Here is a 27956-nt window from a genome sequence, read left to right on the forward strand (position 1 = left end):
TGTCAAATAAATAAATCAAATCTTTAAAAAAACAGTGATAATAGTACTGACTTGTAGACTCGTCATGAGGATTGAGTGAGGTAATATTCTTAAAACAATTAGAGCCTTGTCTGGCACTTTCTAATTCCTACTGATAATATTTTTACAGCTGAAATTTATAAGACTCTCAAACCATGACTATCAGAAGTTAGAAAGCTTTCCACATAACAGAAGATCAAGTTTACCAGTTATGGGATACATTCATATCATTACCAGTCAAGGCTGAGAAGCCTGAAGATGTGTTTCAGGCTTTAAAAAGGAAAGGAAGGCTGTTGGTAAAGGTGTGTACATCTCAAATGTGTACAAGATGACTGTAAATACTAATACCTCTTTTAAGTAAGTAATTGAAGTAATTAGTGTTCTCTAAACTGTCTGGTGATACCAGTTTTGGAAAATACATACAATTTGGAAAAACTTTCACATCAAACATGAGTAATGTGCACTACTTACATTTTACTATAAATAAATTCATAAAGAGTAGTTTTTTTCCTTTTAAGGTGATTGGTCTGTGCCTTGCATGATTCTAGGGAATTATAAGTCATATTTTATGAACAGGGATTAATATTTTTAATTTTTAGGGATTTCTGAGTGTGCGGTAGATTGTTTTTCAAAGCCTTTGTATAACCTGCATTAAACTGATGTTTTCAGGTGTAGACAGCAGTTTTTCTTATATCTTTTTCAAATGCTAAAATGGCATTAAATCACAGACCTAGAAGCCAGAATGATTGTCTATTTTTCTCTAAAAGTTACTACTAATATGTGTGTGGTATTTTTGTTTGTTTGTTTGTTTTTACCTTGACCTGATGATAGCTTCTTAAAGAGATGACAGATCGCATAAATTGTGCCTGGCTCTAAAAAAAGATTTACTGTTAGGGGGAAAGAGTATCATTGTTTGGTTTTTTGTCTTCAACTATATCAAAATTAAACATCTGTATATATCAAATATATTTAGTAGTAATTGAGAAACAAATAAGCAAGTGCTAAGCATTTACTGTCTTAATAGTCATATTTTATTCCTGTCAAAGAATTGACAGTTTTAACAGATTACTGTTTTCAGTCCATTATTCTTTTTTGACAATTTATTTACTTGAATAGATAAAATGACATTTAAAAATGAGCACGATGAATGTTCTAAACACAGGAATAATATTTTGATAAGATAAGAATTTTGATAGAAATGCCAAAGTGAGGAGTGCCTGAGTGGCTCAGTGGGTAAAGGCCTCTGCCTTTGGCTCAGATCATGATCCCAGGGTCCTGGCATCGAGCCCCGCATCAGGCTCTCTGTTCTGTAGGAAGCCTGCTTCCCCCTCTCTCTCTGCCTGCTTCTCTGCCTACTTGTGATCTCTGTCAAATAAATAAATAAAATCTTTAAAAAAAAAAAAAAAAGAAAAAGAAATGCCAAAGTGAAACTTTCTAGGTTTGAGTAAGGGAAGGTATAGGTGCCAAATTCTGGTTTTGTGATTCAACTTTGCACAGGGCTACTCTTTCACCAATAATAAGTACAAAACATCTACCATCTGTGAAATTAGAGTCGCAGAGCAAACCTTGAGCTCTTTTCTCTGTGCAGAGTACTTTTTGAGTTTGTCAGAAGTGTGTGGAAAAGTAGTTTCACTCCTAACTTCCCAATTTGTACCTCTTCTTTCCTCAAAAGGTTTCATCTAAAGAGGACTGGTCTTACAACAGCAAATTTTCACTTCACCGACAACATCATGCAGATGGTAACAGTGAAATGCTGCGTCAGGTTGAATTTCACTTCACACTCCCGGAAAGCCCAGATCCATTACAGGCGTTCAAGGATACCATATACCTTACTCAGGTAAGGCATTTTCATCCTGGAGTTCAGCAGGTTCCTGCAGTTAACGCAAGGGATCCCATAGACTCTGTAAGCCTTACGTGATGATAAAGCATTTTATTTCACTGATTGAGGAGCATATCTTCTTCAAAATAGATAAATGATGACATGTAGTACTTGAAATAGTTAATTTTTGGCATTTGCCTCTCTTCCAGAGAACAAACAGTTCACAGTGTTCTATATCAAATTGTGCATTAACATGTTCCCTAGCTCACGATCACCATACAGTGTCAGTGATTAAGACAATAGCTTTCCCCAAGGATAACATAGAACAGTGGAACACAGTAGAGTCCAGAAACAGACTTACAGATGATATAGTTACTTGGTTGACGGCCATTTGCCACCGTAATCCCCGTGAGAAAGGTTAGTTTTTCCAATAGACAGTACAGTATCAAGTGGGTATCTTTATAGGAAAACAAGTGAACTTTGACTCCACATACAAAAATTACATACAAAAATTAATTTGATCAGTGATCAAGGAATCAACTATGAAAGGTAACAACTTTATAACCTTGGCAAAGAGTTCTTAAACAGGACATAAGAAGAACTAACTGTGAAAGAAAATAATGATAAATTGGGACTCCATTAAATTATAGACTTTTGTAAATTAAGACACCATTAAGAGAGAGCAGAGACAAGCCACAGATTGGCAGTAGTATCTGCAAAACATGTATCTGATAAAAGATTTGTATTCAAAATAAAGAACTTCTATCAAGTAATAAGGAAAGGATATAACCTTTTAAAAAATGGACAAAAACCTTGAACAGGCACTTCATTAAAGAAGATACCCAGTGTTCGGTAAATATGTGAAAATGTGTTAAGTTTCATTCTCAATCAAGGAAATGCAAATTAAAATCATCCTAGGGTATACACTACAAGGTACACAATGTCTTTTTAGCACAATGCCTAAAATTAAATAGATTGACAATGCCAACTGTTGGTGATGATGTGCGACAGCTGAAACTTGTAGACATTGTTAGTAGGAATAGAAATTTGTTTAACCACTTTGGAAAATTTTATGGCACTTTCTATCCAAGCTGAACATTTGCTTCCTCTTCGAATCAGCATTTCTACTCCAAGCTATGTACCCAAGAAAAATGAGTACATATGTCTGCCAACAGACATCTAAAATAACGTTCATACCAGCTTTATTCATAATAGCCCCAAACTGAAAACAGCCTAGATGTTCTTTAACAGAGGAATTTATAAACTACGGTGTACTTACGTCATGGAATATTCCATAGCAGTACAAAAGAATGAACTGCTGATATCAGCATCAACTTGGATGAATCTCACAAACATTGTGTTGAGCAAAAGAAACATTGAAGTTTTCGTTATAGACAAAATGAATCAGGATGATGGAGAGCAAATTAGTGATCACCACTCTTGTGGAGGGGATAGTGAATTACGGTTAGACATGGGTATTAGGAGACTCTCCAGAGTGCTAAAAAAGCCTTATGTCTTGATCTGGGCGCTGGTACATGGGTGTATACACATGATAAAATTCACTGAGGTGTACACTTAAAATCTCTGCATGTCACCTTATCACCTTATTGGATTTTTTTTTTAATTCTATTTATTCATCTGAGAGAGAGAGATGGGAGGGCACAAGCAAGGGGAGACAGAGGGAGATGGAGAAGCGGGCTCCCTGCTGAGCTGGGAGCCTGACATGGGGCTGGATCCCAGGACCCTGGAGTCACGACCTAAGCTGAAGGCAGGCTTAATGACTGAGCCACCCAGGTGCCCCTGGATTATTTTTAAAACAGCTCTATTGAGATAAAATTGACACGCTGTAAGATTCACTCATTTTAAGTATACAATTAAGTGATTCTTAGAATATTTATTGAGTAATGCAACCGTGACCATAACCCAATTTTAGAACATTTCTCACATCCCCAGAAGGTCCCTTGTGCCCATTTGCAGTTACTCTCCTTTCTCACCTTCCGCTGCAGGTAAACAATAATCTGCTTTCTGTCTGTGTAAATTTTACTTTTCTCAATATTTCATGTAACTACAATGTGTGATGTTTTGCATCTGGCTTCTTTAACCTAGCATAATGTTTTTGAAGTGTTTCCATGTTGTAGCAAATACACGTACTTCATTCCTCTTTTTTGCTGAATAGTATCCGGTTGTAATGGATGTACCATATTTCACATATCTATTCATCTGTTGGTGCACATTTGGATTATTACCAGTTTTTGACCATTATGAATCATACTACCATGAATATTAGCATATAGATCTTTGTGTACATATCTTCATTTCCTTTGAGTTGAAATATATGCGTGAAATTGCTGAGTTATATGGTAAATTTAAATATATATTTAAAGTAAGAAACTATTGAGCTGAATTTTAGGTAATATTTTCTTCTTAATGTTTCCATTTACTCTCTTTATTTGCCACTTTTATCTCATGAACCTGTGAACTACACATGCGTAAGACTATTAAAGCCACCGCTTATTTATCTGATGTTTTTGCCATGATTGTTTCAAGTTCAGAGAGAGAAGGCAGGAGCCTAATCCCAGTCATATGAGTTGATCTGAAATAGACTCAAAGTTTTTGTTAAACATGATCACATTTTAATTTTTACATCTTAGCACCTAAAAATATGCCAATTTTAATCTAAACTCATGCCTACTCACATCAGTTTTCTCCTATATAAAAACAAAAATCTGGATGGAAGCTGAAGCAGAAAACTGGAAGCCGAAAGAATACTCTTTTTTAGAAGGTGATAAACTAATAAAGAAGATTTTAATGTTTTAACCATAAGCTTATCAGTTAGGGAAGCTTTGCCAGTGTGATGTATAATTTATGAACTTACCTCACAGAACGCAAATTAAAAGATAAAGTTGATATCTGTCCCTTTTAAAGTGTTGAAGTTCATCTTATTAGCTTTTCATAGCCAATATTCTATCAAAATGCCTCAGTTTTGATATATGAACTAGGATGATCCTCATTCCTGTGTGTATGTATATGCGCACACGTGGGAACCTTTTCAGCTGTTGTTTTTCATGCTGGCTGCCCTCCTCCCAGCTGCTCATTTTATTACTGTTACTTTATTCTATTTCCTCAAAACAAAGCACTCACAAAAATAATTGTTCTTTCTGAACTCATTAGCATTAGTGGTATGTAGTTAGGAGCTGATGGTACAAGTGGAATTATTTGTTGCTGGTTTTGTTGGTGATGGCTTTCATCTGATAGTTTAGCACTGGTGTCTTATCAGGCATTGGCTTGGAATTGGACTGTGTTAGTTCTACCCTAGAACTTCAGTTGTACTAGATGGGATCTGAGATGAAAAAAAATCAGAATTAGGATTTTTGTTCGTTTTTAGTGTTGGATTTTCTTGACGGAAATACAGACAGGAAATGTTAAAGTAAAATGTTCTTCTCCTTACTACTTTGATTTTAAACAATCATCTCTGACATGTGCATTAGAAATAAAACTTTTCCTTGGTCCCTTTTTTCTGTTCCTGCCTCCAGCCTCTCTTCTTTTTCTTATTGTCTGTCACACTGTTCTGAAGAACAGAGTACCTGTTTGTGTACCACTTTTAAAGATGTTCTGTAAGGCAAGTTTTTGCAACTTTCAGAAATATCTTGGCTGAGAAGGCGGTGCAGTAAGTTTCCTCACATTTCGAACTTTTCCTGTCTTTTCCTTATCTTATAACAGCAAAAGTATCCCTCTTGGTTTTTACTTCCTTAATTCTTCTAATAATTCCAAAATAATCTTGCCTCACCTTTCATTCTCCTGCGTTATCCTGTTATATTGTATTCCAGATAGCCTACTTACCTAGGCACACTATTAAGCTGGGTTGCACAGGCTCACTGATTAGTTTGAGGACTGTCTATACTAACACATTTAAATTTGATCAATTTAATCTGCCAGTATGGCCTCTTAACTAGCCACTTAAAGAGGAAGCTGGGCTATTTTTATTAACCCCTTAGCTTATAGCTCCCTCTAGTGCCTCCATTTATTCCTCACCTATGTATTAAACATGTAGTGAAGGCTAGATACTTGGGGATGTCCTTAAGAGATACATATTCTTTAGGGGTCCATTTTATCTTCCTGTGTTGCACGTAACTTGATCACAACAACAACAAACAGACTATGTTGTAGGCCTAGGTGTTGATGATACTCGCTACCTTGGAATGGTTATTTGTTTGGTAAGCAGCACCGAGATTTGATAGAAGATCCAGTCTATGCTGAGCTCTTAAGATGGATGAGGTGAGTAAAGGAGGGGAATTTTTAATAGAGTACATTACACACTAATGTATTATATTTATATGCAACATGTAATTTAGCAGTCAAGCAGACAGTCAGCATTCTTTGGGTGTCTACCAAATGGCTGGCCCTGGGCCACGAGATGCATTGTATATCTTCTCACGTAATTCTGACAACATCTCCAGACATCTGTGTTTCTGTTTTAATTTTATGTTTGAGTAAACGGGCTCAGAAAGGTTAAGTATTCTTTCCAAGTTCTCAGGCAATGAATGGAGCAAGTTTCTGCCTTTTAAACTATAGTATTTTATCCTTTCACATTTGAGGTAAGGGAAATTCTATAACTACTGAGGTTGAATTTTATCAATTCGCAGCACTTAAGTAAAGCAGACATCAGAAATTTGGCACATTAAAAGAGGCCTCATTGGAACAATAGAGAAAATCAACAAAACCAAAAAGTTAGTTCTTTGAACTGGGCAACGAAATTGAAAAAACTGTAGCTAGACTGGTCAAGAGAAAAAAAAAAAAGAAGATTCCAGTTACTAAATCAAGAATGAAAGAAGGAACACTACTCTTGACCTTAAATAAATGAAAAGGGTGATTAGAAAATATGTGAACAATTGTATAACAATAAGTCATTTAACCTAGATGAAATGGCAAATTCATAGAAAGACACAAACAATGAAAACTGACTCAAGAAGAAATAGAAAATCTAAGTAGATCTATCACAACTAAAGAGATTGAGTTTAGTAATCAAAGAATTGTCCTCTGCAAAGATGGCTTCACTAGTGAATTCTAAAAAATATTTAAAGAAGAATTAACACCATCTTTCACAAATTCTTTCCAAAATACAGAAGAGGGGAAAATACTTCATAACTCATTCTGTGAAGCCATTTTTATTCTGATACTAAAAGCAGACAAAGACATATTAAAAAAAGCAAACCAGAGACTACTATCTTCTGTGAATATAGACAAAAAGAAATCTTCAACAAAATACTAATAATTCAAACCCAGCAGTATATAAAAAGGTTTATAAATTATAATCAAGTGGGATTTACCCAGAATGTAAGATTGGTTCAACATATCAAAGTCAATCTGTGTAATACACCATATTAATAGACTAAAGGAGAAATAATTACATGATCATTTCAATAGATGAAGAAAAAGCATTAGAAAAAATATAGTACCCTTTCATGATTAAAAAAAAAAAAATTCGACAAGCTAGGACAAGAAGGGACTTCCTCAACCTGGTAAGAGCACCTGTGAAGAACCTATAGCCAATATCATACTGTGAATAGTGAAAAACAGAAAGTTTTCTCCCAAGATCAGGAAAAAAACAAAGGTGCCTGCTCTTGCCACTTCTATTCAACATTGCATTGGAGATTCTAGTCAAAACATTTAGGCCAGGAAATCATAAAAGGCATGAAATTGGGAAGAAAGAAGTAACACTTTCTCTTTGCAGATGACATGATTTTATATATAGGAAAGCTTCAAAAGTCCACCTAAGAATCTGTGAGAGGGTGCCTGGGTGGCTCAGTGGGTTGAGGCCTCTGCCTTCGGTTCAGGTCATGATCCTGGAGTCCAGGGATAGAGCCTCGCATCGGGCTCTCTGCTCGGCAGGGAGCCTGCTTCCTCCTCTCTCTCTCTGCCTGTCTCTCTGCCTACTTGCGCTGTCTGGCAAATAAATAATTTATTTATTTATAATAAATAAATAAAGTAAATTAAATTTACTTTAAAAAAAAGTAAAAAGCCTGTGAGAGCTAATAAGTTAATTCAGCAACTTTATAGGCTGTAAGATCAATATACAAATGTCGGCTGTATTCTAAGCATGAACTATTTTAAAATGAAACTAAATAATAACATTTATAATAGTATCAAAAAGAATAAAATATTTTAGAATAGATTTATATATATATGAATATATAAAAATATATAAATATATATAATTTATGTATATATAATTTATATATATTTTTTTATATATTATATATAGAGATGCAGGACTTGCACTGTGAAAATTATAAAACATTATTGAGGGAAATTAAAGAAATGGAAAGACATGGATTGGAATACTTAATACTATTAAGATGGCAGGACTCCCCAAAGTGATCCACAGATTCAACATAATCCCTATCAAAATTCCTACTACCATTTTCAGAGAAATGAGAAAAATGATTCTAAAATTCATATGGAAATGCAAGGCACCCAGAATAGTCAGAATACCTGGAAAAAAACAAATTTGGAAGTGTTCCACATCCTACTTTCAAAACTTAACTACAAACCTACAGTAATCAAGATAGTGTGGTATTGACCTAAGGCCAGACGTATAGATTGACTGAACAGAATTGGGAGTCCAGAAATAAACACATAAGTCTGTGGTCAACTGATTATCTACAAGGGTGCCAAGACAATAAAATGGAAAAAAATAGTTCTTTGAACAAATGGTATTGGAACAGTGGATATCCACATGTAAAAAAAATGAATTTGGACCCCTACCTTGTACTATATATAAGAATTAACGTAAGGGGCGCCTGGGTGGCTCAGTGGGTTGAGCCGCTGCCTTCGGCTCAGGTCATGATCTCAGGGTCCTGGGATCAAGTCCCGCATCGGGCTCTCTACTCAGCGGGGAGCCTGCTTCCCTCTCTCTCTCTCTCTCTGCCTGCCTCTCTGTCTACTTGTGATCTCTCTCTGTCAAATAAATAAATAAAATCTTTAAAAAAAAAAAAAGAATTAACTTAAAATGAACCAAAGATCTAACTGTTAGTGCTAAAGTCATAAAACTCTTAGAAGAAAATGTAGATGTATATCTTTGTGAATTTTGATTTGGCAACAGTTCCTTAGATACGACATGCAAGCAACCAATGAAAAAATAGACAAATTGAACTTCATCAAAATTAGAAACTATGTGTCAGAGGCCAATATGTCAACAAAAGTGAAAGGATAATCCACAGAATGGGAGAAAACTTTTGAGTCATATATGTAAAAAGGATCTAACGTCCATAATATATTTAAAAACTCTTACAATTCAATAATGAAAAAGATACCCCAATTAAAAAACAGGCAAAGATTTGAGTAATCATTTCTCCAAAGAAAATCACCAATAAGTACCATGAAAATATCCTTAACATCATTAGTCACTAGGGAAATACAGATCAAAACCCACAAAGAGATACTACCTACACCTTTCTCAAAAAATTAAACATAGAGGGGCACCTGGGTGGCTCAGTGGGTTAAGCCTCTGCCTTCAGCTCGGGTCATGTTCTCAGGGTCCTGGGATCGAGCCCGGCATCGGGCTCTTTGCTCAGCGGTGAGCCTGCGTCCTCCTCTCTCTGCCTACCTGTGATCTCTCTCTCTCTGTCAAACAAATAAATAAAATCTTTAAAAAAAAAATTAAACATAGAATTACCATAGAACCCTGAAATTCAGGTGCCTGGGTGGCTCAGTGGGTTAAGCCTTGCCCTTCGGCTCGGGTCATGGTCTCAGGGTCCTGGGATCTAGTCCCACATCAGGCTTTCTGCTCGCGGGGAGCCTACTTCCCCGTCTCTCTCTGCCTGCCTCTCTACCTACTTAGGATCTCTCTCTCTGTCAAATAAATAAAATCTTAAGAAAAAAAAAAAAAAAGAACCCTGAAATTCTACTTTTAGGTATATTTGAGAATATTGAAAACATGTTCACACAAAAACTTGTGCACAAATGTTCATAGCATTTTTCATAGCCAACAAGCTAAAGCAATCCAAATGTTTACCAACTCATGAATGGATAAACAAAATGTGGCATACCTATACAATGAAATATTATTCAGCAATAGAAAGGAATGGAATATGAATACACAATACAACATGAATGAACCTCAAAAACATTATTCTGAGTAAAGGAAACCAGTAACAAAGGGTGTATATTATCTCATTCTGCTTAACATGAAATGTCCAGAATAGGCAAATCCAAAAAGACAAAGTAGATGAGTGGTTTCTGGATACAGGGGAGAGGGGAGAATGAGGAGTTGCTGTTAACTAGTACAGTATGGTGTTTCCTTTTGGAATGGTAACATTCTGGAATTAGGTAGGAGTAAGAGTACACAACCTGTGATTATACTAAAAGCCAATGAATTGGATATCACAAGGGTGAATTGTATGGTATGAATTTTATCAGTTTGAAACATGGCTTTATTAGGAGATTCTTATTGTCAGAATAATTTTAAGTAAATAAATAATATAAATTATTCTCTCTGCAGGGCTTAGTCACATGGCTATGCCTAGTTCCAAGGGTCAGGGGTGTGATTCTGGAGAATGTAGCCCACCTATAGCTCTGTGACTCTGGAGGACAGGGATGGTAGGTTTTTGTAAACAGCTATCAATCTCCATCACAGTGGCAAAACTGGAATTGGAACCTAGGTCTTGGTATCCTGGTCCAATTTCTTTTTACCCTACCATCTGTTTCTCCAAGGAGACTGATATCATAAGTGTAATCAAGCAAGCTGCTGAAAATAGACTTTTTTGAAACTAAAATAAGATTTGTCTGCTAACAGTGGGACTTAGTAGCCTAGGAAATGACTAAGCATTTATTCTTCTTATATGTAAAGATTGTCCTCTTTAGGGAAGGATGCATGAGTGTATAAATACAGGTACAATTTTTAAAGGGAAAGAGGCAGTTGCAGAGATTTTCCAGGGAAATGGGGTTCTACAACATCCCTTTAAGGAGGATAGTGGGCAGTGACCTTCTGCATTTTTATGAACAAAGGCATCATTCATTAGCCCTAACCTGCACCTACTGGCTTGGGTAAACCCAGATCCATGATATTGGCATGGCACCATTTGTCTGTGGAGTATGCTGCACTGTGCTGGAGCCTGGAGTGCTCAAAGAGCCTTGATTATCCTCCTTCCCACTAAGTTCAGCTATGACAAGTTCCTAGTTAGGGCTTGCCTCGTGTCCTTTTCCTTTCATTGCTAGCAAGGGGTAGGAATCCTGTATGCATGTAAAAAAAAATAAGTTCAAAAATTCTAAAAGATTATTAATACTTACCTATTAAACCAGAAAAGATAAATTACAGTGAGATTGTTAGAACAGATATACAAAAATAAAGATATCTTGCAAGTAGTTCTGAAAATTGAAATAGAGACTTAAAACTCAAATGTTTGTGTGGGCTAGGAAGGTAATTTAAGTGGATAGGAGTATGGTTATTGGGAATTGTGACAAAACCGAACTATAGGCCCTGACTTAAGACATTAAGCAACATTCAAACAATAAAGAGACAAAAGGGGCGCCTGGGTGGCTCAGTGGGTTAGGCCGCTGCCTTCGGCTCAGGTCATGATCTCAGGGTCCTGGGATCAAGTCCCGCATCAGGCTCTCTGCTCAGCGGGGAGCCTGCTTCCCTCTCTCTCTCTGCCTGCCTCTCTGTCTACTTGTGATCTCTCTCTGTCAGATAGATAAGTGAAATCTTTAAAAAAAAAAAAAAAAGCTAAAAAAAAAAATAAAGAGACAAAAAACCCACCTAAAAAAAACCCAAAAAACAAGAAACCAAAAAACTACCTACCTCTGGGGGCCAGTTAAAATCTGTATGGGGCAAAGTTCAGCCTGGAGATCACCAATTTATAGCAGCCTCTTGATTAGAACCTAATATAGCATTATGCAGCAAGGAGTTTAATGTTTGTCATCTATTATTACCAAAAGAAGCAACACAAGAACATATAATGTTTTTAGTTCTTGCATTGAAAGAAAAAACTGGAAACCATTCAAGTGCCTAATAATTGGAGAATGATGAATCACACTGTGGTAATAACTGTGTAACCATTTAAAGCACAGAGATGCTAGGAAGTGCCAGGGCATGGAAATGTATACATGTCAAAACTAAGAGAGAACAGAACACTAAATGTATATGCTACAATATGTGTTCACAAAGATTGGAAAAGAATTTGGAGCAATATAAATAATTTGATGTTCGTGAGATTTTTTTTTTTCTCCTGAAAAGAAGCTTAAATGAAGAAAAAGAAAATGCAGTCACCTCTACCAAGGCTATCAGTAAAATATATAGTTGTCTTCTGGATTAGATCCAGCTAAGCAGAAGCATGACTGTTTAATAGAGTATGGCTTTGTCCATTTTCATTTCTGCCTGAAAGAGATAATTTTATTTCCTACTCTGATAAACACTGGTATTTTGTTCCCACCTCAGAACAGAGGTTACTTTTTTCCGATTCACCCTACTTTATAAATGTGGATCCAAGGAAAGTGATTCTAGTCCCAGACTTTATGAATGACACCTGTCCTTCCATACCACTTATGAGTTAACAGTGAACCAAGTCTCTGGGGGTAATAACAGAATGTGGCAGGTTGTTTGGCTTCTTTGGTATATCAGGAATGGCCTACATTTCGGGGATACTTCAGGTACGGGGAGTTCCAGGATTGTGGGCTGGCACCTAAAGTGGATTGTCCATAGTGGTTACCATTGAATGCCTGTGCTCAGCTTGTCACGGCTGGACCCACAGTTTCTGGAATGTTTGATGACTAGAATTCCTCTCCTCCTGTGATTACTCACCAGTCCGATGGGGACTTCTCAGCTTCTCCTCTCATGATTGCTCCACACACAGTCTATAAAGCAGTGGTTGTTTTTCAGGAATCTCTGGATGAGAACTGAGATTTCTTCTTGTTCAAGGTCGTGGATATGTGTGCTGTGGAGGCAGAGACTATCGTTGGCTTGATTTTGTGCCCATAGGCCAAATTTAGCTTGGTTTGTGGGGCGTTCTATGAAGGCTCAGGATGATATAAATGAGTTCAGAGATCAGATCTTTTAAACAACTGTAAAGGTTACTTTCCATGCTGATGTAAGGTAAAGATCTCTAGTGGGCATGGATGATGGTGTCCTAGAAGATTCTAGGATTCTAGATTCTGTTCCTACTGAGATTTCCACTTTGGGCCTGCTTCATCTTCACTGAATTTTCTAGAAGTTGCTCCACAACACTGATTTTGTACCATAACTCAACATATGTGAATGCTTACTAAGGGACTTAATTTCTCTGTGCCTACCTATCTAGGCCTAGAAGTAAATAAATCTCTCTCTCTCTCTCTCTTTTAGTTTGGACAAGATTGGTATTTTTACAAGGAACTTGGCTAGAGATTTCTGAGTATAATTGCAGATTGGCTTGACTAACACATCAGATTTCACAGGTCTGTTTTTCTGTTTCATTCCCTCTGACTTAGTGTCGGACTAATATATGCCAAGTGTATCCTGTGGTCATTTTCAGTTGGCACCGTTGCCACTCCGTCTGTGAGATTCTTACTTTCTTTAGAGTGTATTCGCTATTCTCGTTGCTGTGGTCCCAGTGGTCTGGTTCCTGAATGAGGACATTTCTTTATCTGCTCACAGCTGGTATCATCTCTTGCTGCGGTGGTTTTCATAGCTTTCTGAAGGGTCGCCCTAAACCCACTGTAAACCCCCACCCCCACCACACCCCTGTTTCTCCGTTTGGTCAGCAGCATCTTCTTTGGGAAAGCGAATCTGGTCATTTCACCCCTTGAGCTTACGGTGGCCTCTAGGACACACACCAGAACCTTCCCGGGTCTGATCCCTGCATCTTACTGGCCTCCCTCCCACTGCTCCTGGCTCTCTGTGCCTTTCAGTTCTTCACTTGAGTTTTCTCTGCTCAACGCACATGTCCAGTCTGGCTGCCGGGTTCTGCCCTCTCTCTTTTTCTCTTTCCTCTTCTTTGAGGCCAGTTGTCGTTCCTCAGCTAGGCCTGCTTCCCCCACGATCCACACTCCTAACATTACTCACCCCTCCTTCTTAGCACTTATTACTGTTTAGAGTTTACATTCATTTGCGTGACTCTCTGATGAAGTCCTGTCTTCTACACAAGCCAGTAAGCTCCATGAGGGTGCGCTTATATCTTTTCTGCTGGGAGAGGGGTGGACCATACCAGCATGTAACACATTCTATAGGTACTTATTAGATCTTTATTGAATGACCATGATTTCTTCTTGCTTCACCCTTCTGGAATTTTATGGCACCACCTAATATAAGTAAGTCATATCTTCACTTAGGACTTTCTCCCTAGCTAGCCTAACTCTGTTTAAAGGTTCTACCTTTACCTGAGCACTTCCAGCTTTTAGGAAGTGTCTGGGCTTAGTCTTCTAGAAACCTTATCTGCATCCTTCTTTTCCTTCCTCTGAAAATCCAGGCCTCACTCTAGCGAGGAGTCCTTGCAGCTCTGACCATCTCTGCAAGGTCTCCTTGGTGACTTCTCCAGACCAGCCTGAGAACCTCTCACTCGTGAGCCTCCCCTACTACAACTCTAAGTTAAAGGCATAGGATAACAGGGGCGCCTGGGTGGTGGTGTAGTCGGTGGGGCCTCCCACTCTTGGTTTCAGCCCAGGTCCTGATCTAAAGTTAGCGGGATTGAGCCCTGCGTCGGGCTCTGCACTCCGTTCAGAGTCTGCTTGGGACGGACTCTTTCCTCTGCCCCTCCCCTCTGGCTCACATTCTCCAAAATAAAAAAGTAAACTCTTTTAAAAATCATGTGATAATAGCAGCAATGAAAGGGTGATATTTCAATGATGTTGCCAATAATTAAGAGTCCTCTATGAAGTTCTTCAGTGCGAACTAAATTCATGTGTCTCATTGCTACAATTTACCGTCTGTTCTGCTGTAATGAAGGAGTTACATTCATAAAAAATTTTACGATTATCAGGGTGCCTGGGTGGCTCAGTCGGTTAAGTGTCTGCCTTCGGCTCAGGTCATGATCCCGGGGTCCTGGGATCGAGCCCCACATCGGGCTCCCTGCTCAGCAGGGTGTCTGCTTCTCCCTCTCCCACTACCCCTGCTGGGGTTCCCTCTCTCACTATCTCTCTCTCTGACAAATGAACAAAAATCTTTAAAAAAAAAATTTACGATTATCAAAAGTCATGATATAAGGACAAAATTGCTTGAGTAGAAAAAAGGGGCTAGGGACTAGATAGTATCAGACTTAAAATAATGTTATTTTTCCTGTAGAACTTTTTTCCAATAAAACTTTTTTCTTTAGTAGCTATGAATATATTTGTAAAACCCATCACTAAAAAAAAAGATTAGTGTTTGACTACATCTACCATTTATTCTGGAATAATAGTCTGTTTTCCATCATTGCCTATACTGTCATTAGCAAGGAACCTTTCATACCATCCTGTTTCCTTGATAAACAGAACACTAAGACTCCCAAACAAATCAGCTATTATAGACAACCCTTCTGTTATGCTGAGGGGCTAGCTCCAGACCTAGTATGATAATGGTAGACATAATGTTGATCAGAGTCCCTAATTTATCCAACCTGCTTTAAAAAACACCTCAAACCTGCCATTTTCTCAGACGTGGACACTTAAGCCTAACAATACCTTGTGTGCTTCGATGTTTCCCTCTTAATCAGGTGACGCAGGCCCAGTGTGTCAAAATAGAGACTGAATTCTACCGCCGCAGTCGCAGCGAGATAGTGGATGGGCAAGGCTACACCATGGGGGCCCTTTATTGGCAGCTGAATGACATCTGGCAGGCTCCTTCCTGGGCTTCTCTAGGTAAGTGTTGCTGCATTCTTTGTGTCCCTGAGAGAAAGCGACTCCAGGGCAGAGAGGCGGCTGAGAAAGCCCGGGGCCTGAGGATCAGACTAACCTGAGTAGACTCTGGCACATAAGTGGAGAGGTTCCTCCCACAGCTGGTGAACTGCGGCCACACCGCCTCCTGGTCTCTCCAGGAGCCTTGGAGGCTGCCTTGTTGGAGTTGTGGGCTGTGCAGAGTCACAAAAGCCGGCTAACGTAGGGTGTAGATGCATGAAGATCTCAGCCACGTGTCTTATAATTATTGCTTATAATTTTGAATTTAATTAGGAGGAATTTCCAGGCAAAAGAGGCATTTACTTAAGCCTCTCTTCCTCTGTTTAGAAGAAGAATTCAGCCAAGTGGAATGCTGGCCCAGCCGAGTGTTAAAATGTCCTTTTTCCGGATTCCCTTTTAGGTTCATAAGGCCATCTTTATTTTTGCCCTGTTTATCTCTCAGGCAAAACATGTGGAGTCAGAAATTTACGTGGGAAGGGTTATCAGTTCCATCAGTTGGCAACAGAGAGATGACTGGCATGGTACCGGCAATTTGAATTATTCTATTTTGATATATTTTTAAAAATTAAGGAGTAATGATGAATCTCTGATGTTCACTAGTCGTGGTTTGAAGCAAAGTTCAGTTAATAATGTACACAAGAATTTGGGGGCAAAAGTGAGGCAAGGTCACATAGTAAAAAAGCCCCTTTGCTGGGTCAGGCTCTTAAACCAGCTGTGAACACAGATCCAAAGGAGTCCATTACCCACGTGCTTTGATCAGTGTGCTGAATCATCTCTTGTGGTAAGTCGGAGTGTTGATCAAGTTTCTCCGACCAAACTGTTTATCAGCACCAGCCAGATAAAAGAGTATTGAATGAGAATCAGCTCTAGACTGGGGAGAGTAGCCTTCCTGGGATGCTTAAAACTGGACAAAGAGATATTGTTCAGAGACGCTTGGACTCTGACCCTGCCTTCTTATATGTGGATGAGGTTGTGGACTCCTGAAGCAGAGTTTGGTTCAAGAACTGGGAGAGCCTAGTCTTTGTTGATCTCACCTTAAATGACTGTACTGCAGATTATTTTAATGAGTTTTTTAGAAAGAGTGAGTAGGGCGCCTGGGTGGCTCGGTGGGTAAGCGTCTGCCTTTGGCTCAGGTCATGATCCCAGGGTCCTGGGATGGAGCCCAGCATCAGGCTCACTGCTCAGCAGGAAGCCTGCTTCTCCCTCCCCTACTCCCTCTGCTTGTGTTCCCTCTCTCGCTGTCTCTCTCTGCCAAATAAATAAAATCTTAAAAAAGAGAAAGGGCGAGTAAAGCCAGAAACAGAAGTTGTGATGGCAGAGCAAGAATTTGTTTTCTAAAGTCTAGCAGGACAATGCCTCCATGGAGAGGTTCACCATCTTCTTGTACCTGTTACAGAAAACAGGTGCCAGGAGAAGGTGTGACATGATATGCTATGTCTGCTCCTGCTCTGGGCAGCCTCATGGCCTCTGTTTAACTCTACTTCGTTGGTTTAATGAATCTGGTGCGTCTAGTGTGTGCCAGTGAGGGTGGGGGAACGAATGTGTCTCCTCTTATCACCTGAAAAGGGGATCCTTTAATATACAGGTGGGGGTGGGGGAATGTGATCCTTTAAAGGGATCATAGCTGCTTGGAATCTCTAGATTCTTATATATTTCCTTTTAAAAAACTAATATCATTTTTAGTTACAATTTTGCAAATACAGAAATCCTCCTGGGCATTTCATTTTGCTTGGGTCACAAACTTGGACAGGTTGAGAGCTAATAGAAAAGCCAGAAATCACAGAACATCTTCAGCTAACTGCAGGATGTTAAATTGGTAGCCATACTTTGTCCCTGATGACTAACTAGTGTCTGGCCCAGTGAGACCTTGTGCTTCAATTGCTGTTCTCTTGTGTTCTGCGTGTGGCCGTGAAGTTGGAACCATGCATGTGAAATCTCTTCTGTAATGGATATCACATGCAAGCATCTCTAAGTTACCTCAGGTCTGAGCCATCTTCCGTTTATGAGAAAACTTTCCAAATACAGTTAATGTTTGAACAACATGAGGTTGAACTGTGCATGTCCAAGAGGATGCAGATTTTTTGGGTAAAGACAGTACAGTACTGTAAATGTATTTTGTCTTCCTTCTGATGTCCTTAATAACATTTTCTTTTCTCTAGCTTGCTTTATGGTGAGAATACAGTATATAATACATATAATGTACAAAATACGTGTTAATTGACCACTTACGTTATCAGTAAGGCATGGTCAGCAGTAAGCTATTAGTAGTTAAGTTCTGGGGGAGTCAAAAATGTATATGCAGATTTTTAAAACCTATTTTTTAATTTTTTAATTTTTATTATATTATTATTTTTTATATATGCAGATTTTTGACTGCTCAGGGTTTGGTGCCCCTAAACCCGCGTTGTTCAAGGTCAGTGTTGTAAGTGTGAGTTCATTCTACAGGTCTAATATGGAAGGCCTCTCCACCCCTCCCCGCTTCTTGTTTTTAAGGGGAAATATTAAGAGTTGCAGTTGAAGTGCTGAGAGTTGAAATTTTGGAAAACCTGAAGAAGTTGGTTCCATCTGAACTTCAAACCACATTTCTCCATCTCAACAGCTTACACTGAATTCTGGATATGATACTCCCCATCCCCCACCCCTTCCTCCCACTCTCCCTCCCCACCATCTCTCTGGAAGTTGTTCAGTGATGCAGTGCTTTGTGGGAAAGAGCTTTTTTGAAATAAGGCATGGTGACATATTTTTTAGTTTGGGGGTTTAGCATCCTAGACTTGCCAACAGGGCACAGAATTCATAGGTTCTCGACAGCTTCTAATTGTATCTGAGCAACTGTCATTAATTATCATCTGTTTGGATGTTCTCCTCGAGTCTGCACTTGCCAGCAGCATTTATGATAATGGTTGTTTTATTTCACTCAGAGCCTTTTGTGCTTATGGGAAGAGGAAGACTTTGAGTTCTAAATAACTCTTTCCGTCATCTTTTAAATTTTTCTTTCCCAACTGTTTTGTTTATGGTTTTTTTTTTAGGTGTACCATACGGTGATTCGACATTTCTATATGTTACAAAATACTCACCATGATAAGTGTAGTCACCATCTGTCACCATACAAAGTTATTACAATGTTATTGACTATGTTTCCTACAACTCTTATTTTTTTAAAAATTTTAAAAGATTATATTTGTTTATTTGAGACAGAGTGTGCATGCGAATGGGAGAGGGGAGAGGCAAAGAAAAAAAGAAGGGGAGAGTCTCCAGCAGATTCTGCACTGAGCTGCTGAGCATGGACACACACAGCTCAATCTCATGACCCTGAGGTCATGACCTGGGCTGCAATCAAGACTTGGTTGCTTAACCAACTAAGCCACCCAGGCACCCCTCTCTATAACGCTTATAAGTGAATATTTATGGTATCTTATACACTTGTAATATTTTCTTTTTTCTTTTTTTTTAAAGGTTTTATTTATTTATTTGACAGAGAGAGATCACAAGTAGACAGAGAGGCAGGCAGAGAGAGAGAGAGAGAGAGAGAAGCAGGCTCCCTGCTGAGCAGAGAGCCCGACGCGGGACCCGATCCCAGGACCCTGAGATCATGATCTGAGCCGAAGGCAGCGGCTTAACCCACTGAGCCACCCAGGCGCCCAACACTTGTAATATTTTCTTATAGCTACTAATATATGGACCACTGGGTGTGGTACATAAACAATGAATCTTGGAACACTGAAAAAATAAAATTAAATTTAAAAAAACCAGTTACTAATATATGTGATATTTTTATGGCCATGTACTGATTTCCCTCTTCATACATATGTAGTAAAAAGGAATATTGGCACATCGAGCCCCAGAAGCAGAATTATGTATGAGTAAGTGCTGCCTAGGAGTCCTGTCGGGCTCAGAGTCCTACCTGTGGCATGTTTGATTTACTACTTGAGCTTCCCTTCCCTCATTGTAAAGGAGATGTGAATGCTCACCTCACCGAGATGTGAGGGCGCCTCGAGGAAAAGGCCTCAATGAAATGTTGAGTCTCTCTGCTATGCTCTGTCCCTGGAATCGTGACAAGTCAGACAGCTGGACCGTGGGCGAGATGACCCTGCCTGCTTGACCCTGCCCATCTCTTAACTTGCCTGTTTCTAGAGTATGGAGGAAAGTGGAAGATGCTTCATTACTTTGCTCGGCATTTCTTCGCTCCACTGTTGCCTGTGGGATTTGAGGATCAAGACGTGTTTTTCATCTATGGTGTGTCAGACCTTCACTCTGACTGTAAGGCGAAGCTCACTGTAAGTTGCTTGGAGTTTTTTTTTCTAAGCCAGAGGGAGAGATTTTGCTCATAATTCTTTAGTTATTGGTTATATTTCTTCTGGGAAAAAGAAAAGAGAAATTGATTTGTATCAAAATGTTTCTAGTGCCTGTTGCAGGAAAGGGGCTGTCCTTGGACTCAGAATACCTGTACCTTCAGGGTAAAACTCTGCCGTTTATCCCATGACCTTAAGGCTTAATGCCTTGGTGATTCAGTTTCCTCATCTGTGAATATCATATTTTCCCTCATCAGGCAATCCTGAAGGATTTCGATGGGCAGTGAGTAAAATAATTAGATGAAAGCAAATTATAAACTGTAAAGTGCCACTATAATATAAAGTCATATAATCACAAGAAGCTGGAAATAGCCTAAACTTGACGGAAAGGAATCCTTACAAATGGCTTATTAAAGTGAAAATCTGTAAAAGAATTCCGAACGTATATGGAAGAATACTCCTGTATTTAAAACAATGTCGGGCAAAAAGAGAGGGTAGAAACTCAGAGTCTCAGGCGGCTGCAGTTTGGAGGACACCGAAGATAGGTCACGGTTATGGACTCCTGACAGCGCACCAGGTCCTGTGTCTTCCACAGATTACTTTATTTAAATCTCACGTCAGCCAGTGAAGTTGGTGCTGTTCTTAATCTCGTTTTACATGTGAAAAAGAAGAGCCTTTGAGAAGTTGAGGAACTTGCTCTGTTATGAGCTCTAGGACTAAGTGGGGCTGGGGTTAAACCCAGGATTCATAGGCTCTTAACTAGTTCTGCTATTCTGACTTTCATCTATTATTCTCTTAAAAACAAAACAAAACTAAACCAAGAATGTTTGTTTTTGCCCTGTCTTGTTTCTCCCAGGTGAAAGTCCACACGTGGAGTTCCCTGGAGCCGGTGTGCTCCTCTGAGACTGACCATTTTGTCCTGAAAGCAGGGAAGGCCGTTCTCCTCTATAAGGAGCCGGTGCCTGTATTGTTGGAGAATTGTGGGAATTGTACCCGGCAAAGCTGTGTGGTTTCCTTTTACCTTTCAACTGACAGCCAACTTGGGAGCCCAACCAACTATCACTTCCTGTCTTCACTGAGTGAGAGCGTGGGGCTGCGCAAGGCGTACATCACTGTAAGTACCAGCAGCCTGGGGTCCCCATTGCCTTGGCGACCTTTCCCACTCCCAAGCGAAGCACATGGCCTCCTGCATTCTGCAGAATTTCCCCTTGATACTGAGTTTACCTGAGACTTGAATGTTCGTCTCTTCCCACTAGAAGCAAAGACCAAATGACTTTTTTTTCTAATTCAGTGTTTGTCCGAGTTTAGGGTTCCTGCCACTTCCACTAGCCCTTGGCCCCTCCGAAGTGGGCTTGAGCACAACAGGAAAAGGCTGCATGAGTCATCGCCGCTAACTGCTCCTGCACCATGTCCCAGGCTCTGTCCCCAGGCTTTCCTGCTTCATCCCTGAAGTATCATGTGCCACCCTGACAAGCCAGCAAACCTGAGTAGAGGGGGGACCAGGAATCCCCATCAGAAGCACTCTGACTTGGAGGGCTTAAGGACAATCCTTTAATTTAGGAGATTTAAGAAAATTTTAAGTTTAAAGATTTAAATTTAAGGAAATTTAAAAAAAATTTAAATTTTTAAATTAAAAATTTAAATTTAAGGAAAGTCCTTAAAACTAAGGAAATTTTAAAAAATATCCCTCTATTCTCTTTGATTTATTGCTTCCAAGTAGCTTAATCATCAAATCTGTAATTGCCAAGAAAAAAATGGAATAACCAAGATGTGTTGTTATAAAATTTGTGCAGCTGGAGAATGTGGAATCTGTCTAGTTGGTTGAAAATCTCTCCTACCCTTTCCCCTACACATGTGATTGGATGTTTTATTCTCTATGTTTAATGAAAGTTACATTTGTTTTAGACCTATAAGTCATTGAGAATGCTTAAGTGACAGGGTTTTTTGTGTGTGTGTGTGTGTGTTTACTTAGAAATAACCATATGAAAACTCAGTCCTTGAAGTGAAATCATATCTTTCTAATTAATAGTGAAATAGTCACATAATGAAATATAAGTCATCTGTAGCAGCTGATGTGGAGCAGCTGTGAAGGGAATGCCGTACAATCACACACCTTCTTTCCAGAAAAATAACAACAACAATTAAACCAAAAAACTCTGTAGCAGTTCAATTTGCGGGCTCCACACTTAGGATTTTGAAATCTTTTTCTCTTTCCTAAACCAGGCCTTCATTACCTTAGGATGAGTGGGTTGTGGGAGAGAAGTGGGACTTGTTCCCTTGTCCTGCCTCATTTGGATTTCAGTGAGACTTGCCCTTCCAGAGGGATCTAATAATAGTAATAATAGTTAACGTTTTCTGCAGGCTTACCATAGGCCAGACACTCAGGTGTGTTCTCCCCAGCAGGATGCGGGGAAGTTGTTTACCACACCTCCCTGAAGCCAGGCTACAAGCCTGACCCTGGACTCTGCAGTCCTATACAGAGATGAGACTTCAGATGGGAAGCAGGCAGTAAGAGGAAGCAGGCCCCAGTGCCCCTTCTGGCTTTGGCTGGGGAGCCGCAGTGGCCGAGGCCTCCCTGGCAGCCTTGCAGGGGGACTGGGGCCAGCCGTGGGAATTGCATGCCTGTGACTGCCGTAGGGTCTTCACTGAACCTCTGGGCGGCATGGTTTGGGAATTTAACATCTAGCTTCAGATTGGCATCTCTGAAACACCAAAGAGATACCTGATACGCCTTATGAAGTGTCTGTGCTGTTTCCTCCAAAGTTACGTTTTTTTTGTTTATAACTCAGAACCCCGCATGATGTGTAAGTCCAAAATTACACACAGTAAAAATCGCACCTTGGAATTCTCTATGCCACACATCACGTCCAACGTCACACCTACGGTATGGCGTGTCTGCATGTTGAGGGGTCACCTTTTGTGTCAGGCGAGGCTTTAAATACCAGATCACTCTCAGCAGCATGCTCGCTCGCGCTGAGAGAACCTCACAAACCCCAAACCTCTGGGGCACCGCCCAACCTAGCCTCTCCTCAGTGTGCACTAACTGGCTAGTGAATGACAGGACTTAAATTGCACTTGCCTTTGCTGATATTGTGCGGGATTTGCACATGTTAAAAGTGCTAATAACGTGACTTTCTGGTATTATGCAGCAAAAGAGAGGAGGCTCTAACGGTAGAGCTTTTGTAAATGCCTGGCAGGCAGCTGTCTAGATTGCTGGATCTTTCTAGAACAAGCTTCCTGGTGGTGCTAACTCCACCATACATCCTGAGAAAGTCATTGAAACTTCCCGGCCCTTATGCCAACATGTTCCTTTCTTGGTCCCCTGAGAGAAGCTGTGAGAGATACAAAGCTTTGAGCTTCTTATGAAATATTCTCCTTAATCATTAGAGACTGACATATTTTACACTTAACTGGAGATTACCATTTGGTAATTTTCCACAGCCTCAAATAAATGTCCTCTGTTTTTTGGTATCAGACACAGTGCACGGAGTATGAGACTTTGACAGCGGAGCCAAAGCTGTAAGAGACACACTCCTTGTTGGCCCACATACACATTCTGATAGGCATTGTGGGTAGAATAGATAGGTCTCCCCTCATCGTTCACTTAATTTATCTTTTTCTTTCAGGCCATCATCTCTCAGCAAGGTGACACATTCGCTTTTGATCTGGAAACCTCTGCTATTGCTCCTTTTGTTTGGTTAGATGTAGGAAGCATCCCTGGGAGATTCAGTGACAATGGTTTCCTCATGACTGAAGAGACACGGACTGTGTTATTTTACCCTTGGAAACCCACCAGCAAGAGTGAACTGGAGCAGTCTCTTCGTGTGACTTCCCTGATGGATATTTACTGAGGGGTTGCAGGTGGTATTTTTAGCGGACCCTGGAATAAAGCCTTTCTAAGGCACCGTCTGGAGCTGAAGACACCCAGAGACAAGTTGAGGAGGCTGGGAAGTGTGTCTGCCTGCCTCCACCTGTCTGATTCATGACTCTGAAGAGTTTGTCCAGTGCGTTCTGTCAGGGAAGGTTGTTTACTCAGGTGATATCCTCCAGCAAGGCCGTGGTTCAGCGTTCTTCAGCCTGTGCCAGGCCTGTGATTTTAGCCGTCCCCCTACAGCTCTGGCACCATGTGACCCAGTTATAACCCAACCACTCTTCCTACCCAGAAAAGGAAGTCCACTCATAAAGTCCTGTCAGGGAATCACAGGAACATGACAACTGCAGTATCTGTGGAGCCAAATTGGAAGGCTGTGAGGTTTATATAAGCCTCTCATAGTTAGCCCTGAAAAATAGTGAGTAATCAAAATGAAGCTGCTTTGTTATTACTCCCTGAGGAAATGGAGGTTCAGCTGGCACAATAGAGATTTCTGGATAGTAGCCATATTGGTTGTCAGAAAGTTTGGGGAGTTGATTGTTGCCATTTGATTACTTTTTTGGATAGGATTCTCTTTTCATTTGTGGGTTTTGTTACAAAGTATCATTTTGACTGGGGCACCTGGGTGGCTTAGTCTGTTAAGCATCTGACTCTTGATTTCGGCTCAGGTCATGATCTTAGGGTTGTGGGACTGAGCCCTGAGTCAGGCTCTCCACTGGGTGTGAAGCCTGCTTAGGATTCTCTCTCTCCCTCTCCTTCTGCCCTTCCCCACATCTCTCTCTCTCTCTCAAAAAAATTGTTTTGACAATAACAGCTTTTTTCAAAGTCTATTTAGAGTGATCCTCCTTTGAAAAATAAGCTCACATTGAAATGGACATCTCTGTGGTCACTCTGAAGATTCTTGAGTGTCCTAACATAAGTTGTTACCCGTAGTTATGTGTGAGTTGTAGATGTGGCAAAATCCAGTGAACTTCCCAATTCAAAAGCTGTGAATTAGATTTATATTTGTTGACTCTGGCAGCAAAGTGTATTTCTTTTAGCTTGGGTTGAAATCATTTTTACTGGATTCCTGGGTGGCTCGGTCAGTTAGGTGTCTGCCTTCAGCTCAGGTCGTGATCCCAGGGTCCTGGGATCAAGTCCTGCATTGGTCTTGCTCAGCGGGGAGCCTGCCTCTCCCTCTGCCTCCCCATTTGTACTCTTTCTCTCTAACAAATAAACAAAATGATCTTTTTAAAAAATAAGTCATTTTTGTTAATATTGATTAATTGTAAGTTGCTATAAAATTATTATATATGATCATGTTTATAAATTGTATTCATAATGAAGCAATTGGGGCAAAATGTTAATGGATGGAGGTATGTAAGAATTCTTTTCTACTGCTTTTGCAAGCTTTCTATAAGTTTAAAACTATCAAAAAATAAAAGTTACATAGATTGCATTGACAATGTGATGTTTCATCTGTGGCTTATTTAGTCATTCCAGAAACATTCATTTGTGTCCATTAGTGTGCTGGGCATTGATTTCCCTTTAGCTCTGGCCAACTTTTTATTCTACTTGATAAACTAGGAGAGTTTAAGAAACTTAGATTAAGGTATTTGAGTGGTTTTCCCTGGGAAGAATCGTGTAATTGGTTATGGAATGGAATGGCAATGAGAGCTTGGCTCTAAAATCAAGGCTAATTAGATATAGATTTGGTTTTAAACCTGAGAAAGTTTAGGTCATGGTTCATTGACTAAAATGGCAATAAATGCAGGTGATCCAGGCCTCCCTTCAATATCTAAGAGTTTCCTCACCTTATGTGTTCAGCTATTTCAATATATTTATAAAAGTCTTATGAAAGCCTGGAGCTTGGGGATGCATCTTGGAAGGTTCTTACTTAATAAATATATAATTTTCTTGTCAATGTTGAAAATCCTGTCTCCATTAAACTAGAGAATTTTCTAGGCCAGTCACCCTGTGAGGTGGGCTTTGAAATTGATGGATCAGAATTTATATCTATATATTTATATATAGTTCTGCCCTTACCAGCTCTTCATCAAGTTATTTCACTTCTGTGTTCAGTTTTATGATGGTGAAATGGGAATAAATACACTGCCCTTGCAAGTTTGTCTTGAAGAATGAATTTAAAATTTAACATGAGGGCTAGGCCCTGCGCTGGCCCATAATAAGGGCCCTGCAAATGGAAGCACCATCCTGGGCTGGGGACCTTCCTGTCCTAGGGAGGGCTGGGCTTCTAGCCACACTGACACGGTTTGGAATCCAGGTTCTGAGGCGTGTAGGTTATTGTGAGCTCGGCTGACTGCTTGACCTGGACTTTAGTTGTCTCATTGGTAAAATGGAGATAATAATCTCTAACCCTCAAGGTAGTTGTGAGGAACAAAATAAATGCTAAGTAAATGGTGGTTGGATTTTTTAACATCATAATCATTATTATCCAATTAATACATGATGCGAGAGTAAAAAATAAAATAAATTTAAAGGCAAATGTCTTCCAGACTTTTTTTTTTTTAAAGTGGTCTCCATGCCTATTGGAGCCCAGTGCAGGGCTTGAACTCATGACCCTGAGATCAAGACCTGAGCTCTTACCAAGAGTCGGTCGCTTAACTGACTGAGCCACCCAGGCGCCCCTCTAGACGTACTTTTAAGAGGGGAAAAAGATACCAGAAAATAATGAATCTGTAAAGGAAGACTCAATGAATGAACAGACATGAATGTATGCGGACAACAACTGGTACAAGAAGAGAAATGTGCTGTATACATATTATTTCTGTAAGAGAATGGTGACACTGGAAATGGTCTCCACAGCTCATGTGTGGCACTGTGTTCAGTCATCTCTACCATTTTAGTAGATTTTATTTTGCCACATGTACTTACTCTCAGCTTTGGATTTCTGAGAAGACTTTTCTGCTATGCAAACATGAATAGAAAGGAAAGAGCGGGATGGGGTCCTTCTGCCATGCTGGATGCAAAGCACATTCCAGAGAGTGTGAGATGAAGAGAAGTCCGTTCACTGGATTCCATCTTTTCATTTGAGAACCAAGAGGACAATAAAAATGGTAATTTCCTCATTCACATTCACTGTAACTCTTCTTATTTCTTTTTCGTACTTGACTTTTCATTGTGAGAGGTTTTCAAACCATGGGAAGTCACTTGGAAAATAAATAGGAAGATTGTTTTCTCTCTCGGTTGGAATGAAAGTGAACTGGTGCACAGGAGAAATAAAGCTGAGTTTCCCACGCATTCCCAAAGTGACAGGGACCTGAGACAGAAAGAATCATCCCCTGGGCTCTCAGGAAACTTATTCCCAACTTGGTAAGATTTAGGGAGAAAAACAAGTAGGCGTTATTTGTGCATGAAAATCAAAGCATTTCAAAATCTTTCCAGGCTTCTTGTTTTGTAATAGATTTATCAGAGGGTATCAACCACTTGATGGTTGATAGTGTATAAGACCCTAAAAATCACAGGCAAAACCAGTATTAAGACATATCTATGTTCTGACTGTAAAACCTGTTTAACTTAAGAATTTATTCATTCATTTACCAAGCATTTATTATTTATTTAGCAAGCATATTACTGAGCATTTATTACCAAGCATTTATTATCTGAGCAGCAGGCACTGTCCTTGTCCCTGGGAGTATTGCAATGAAAAAAGGCAGACAAGTCTCTGCTATCACAGACTGTCCGTTGTAGGGGTGTTGTCAAAAACCGACCTCTGTGCTTCAGGGCCAAAAAAGAACTCAAAGACAGAGTTTGGGATGAAGAGGAACAAGAGCTTTATTGCTTTGCCGGGCAAAGGAGGCTGCAGCAGGCTATGGCCTTCAAAAACTGTAAGCCTCCCACCCCCACCCGCAGGAAGGGTCTGGGGGGTTTGTAGGGAGATACAGGATCTAGTTGGTCTAGATACAGGAATTGTGTGAGCATCCAGCCTCGCGAGTCCTGTTAATTCTTCTCAGGGTGGGTTCCTGAAACAAAAGGCTAAGAAGGGAGGAGAAGAGGTTTGTGGAAGAGAGGAAATAGGTCACTATTTTTTACTTATTTATTTTTAAAATTATTATTTATTTATTTTAAAAATTATGTTTTTTATTTGACACAGAGAATGAGCTGGGAGGGGAAAGGCAGA

At 39.8% G+C, this 27956-nt stretch overlaps 1 protein-coding gene across 1 annotated transcript in view; it reads left to right on the plus strand.

Moving 5' to 3' along the window:
- LOC111154592 (mannosidase beta) overlaps positions 1–24487 on the plus strand; it is a 122154-nt gene extending 97667 nt beyond the window's left edge. Inside the window, exons 13-17 of the mRNA XM_022514262.1 lie at positions 1691–1855; positions 15496–15640; positions 19808–19950; positions 20822–21079; positions 23592–24487. Of these exons, the coding sequence (XP_022369970.1) occupies positions 1691–1855; positions 15496–15640; positions 19808–19950; positions 20822–21079; positions 23592–23816 (936 nt within the window). The 3' untranslated portion in view covers positions 23817–24487. The remainder of the gene's footprint in view (positions 1–1690; positions 1856–15495; positions 15641–19807; positions 19951–20821; positions 21080–23591) is intronic.
- Positions 24488–27956: the final 3469 nt, after the last annotated feature.

This window comes from Enhydra lutris, unplaced genomic scaffold (assembly GCF_002288905.1).
Source record: "Enhydra lutris kenyoni isolate GAN:26980312 unplaced genomic scaffold, ASM228890v2 scaffoldscaffold3, whole genome shotgun sequence".
Taxonomy (NCBI): Eukaryota; Metazoa; Chordata; class Mammalia; order Carnivora; family Mustelidae; genus Enhydra; species Enhydra lutris.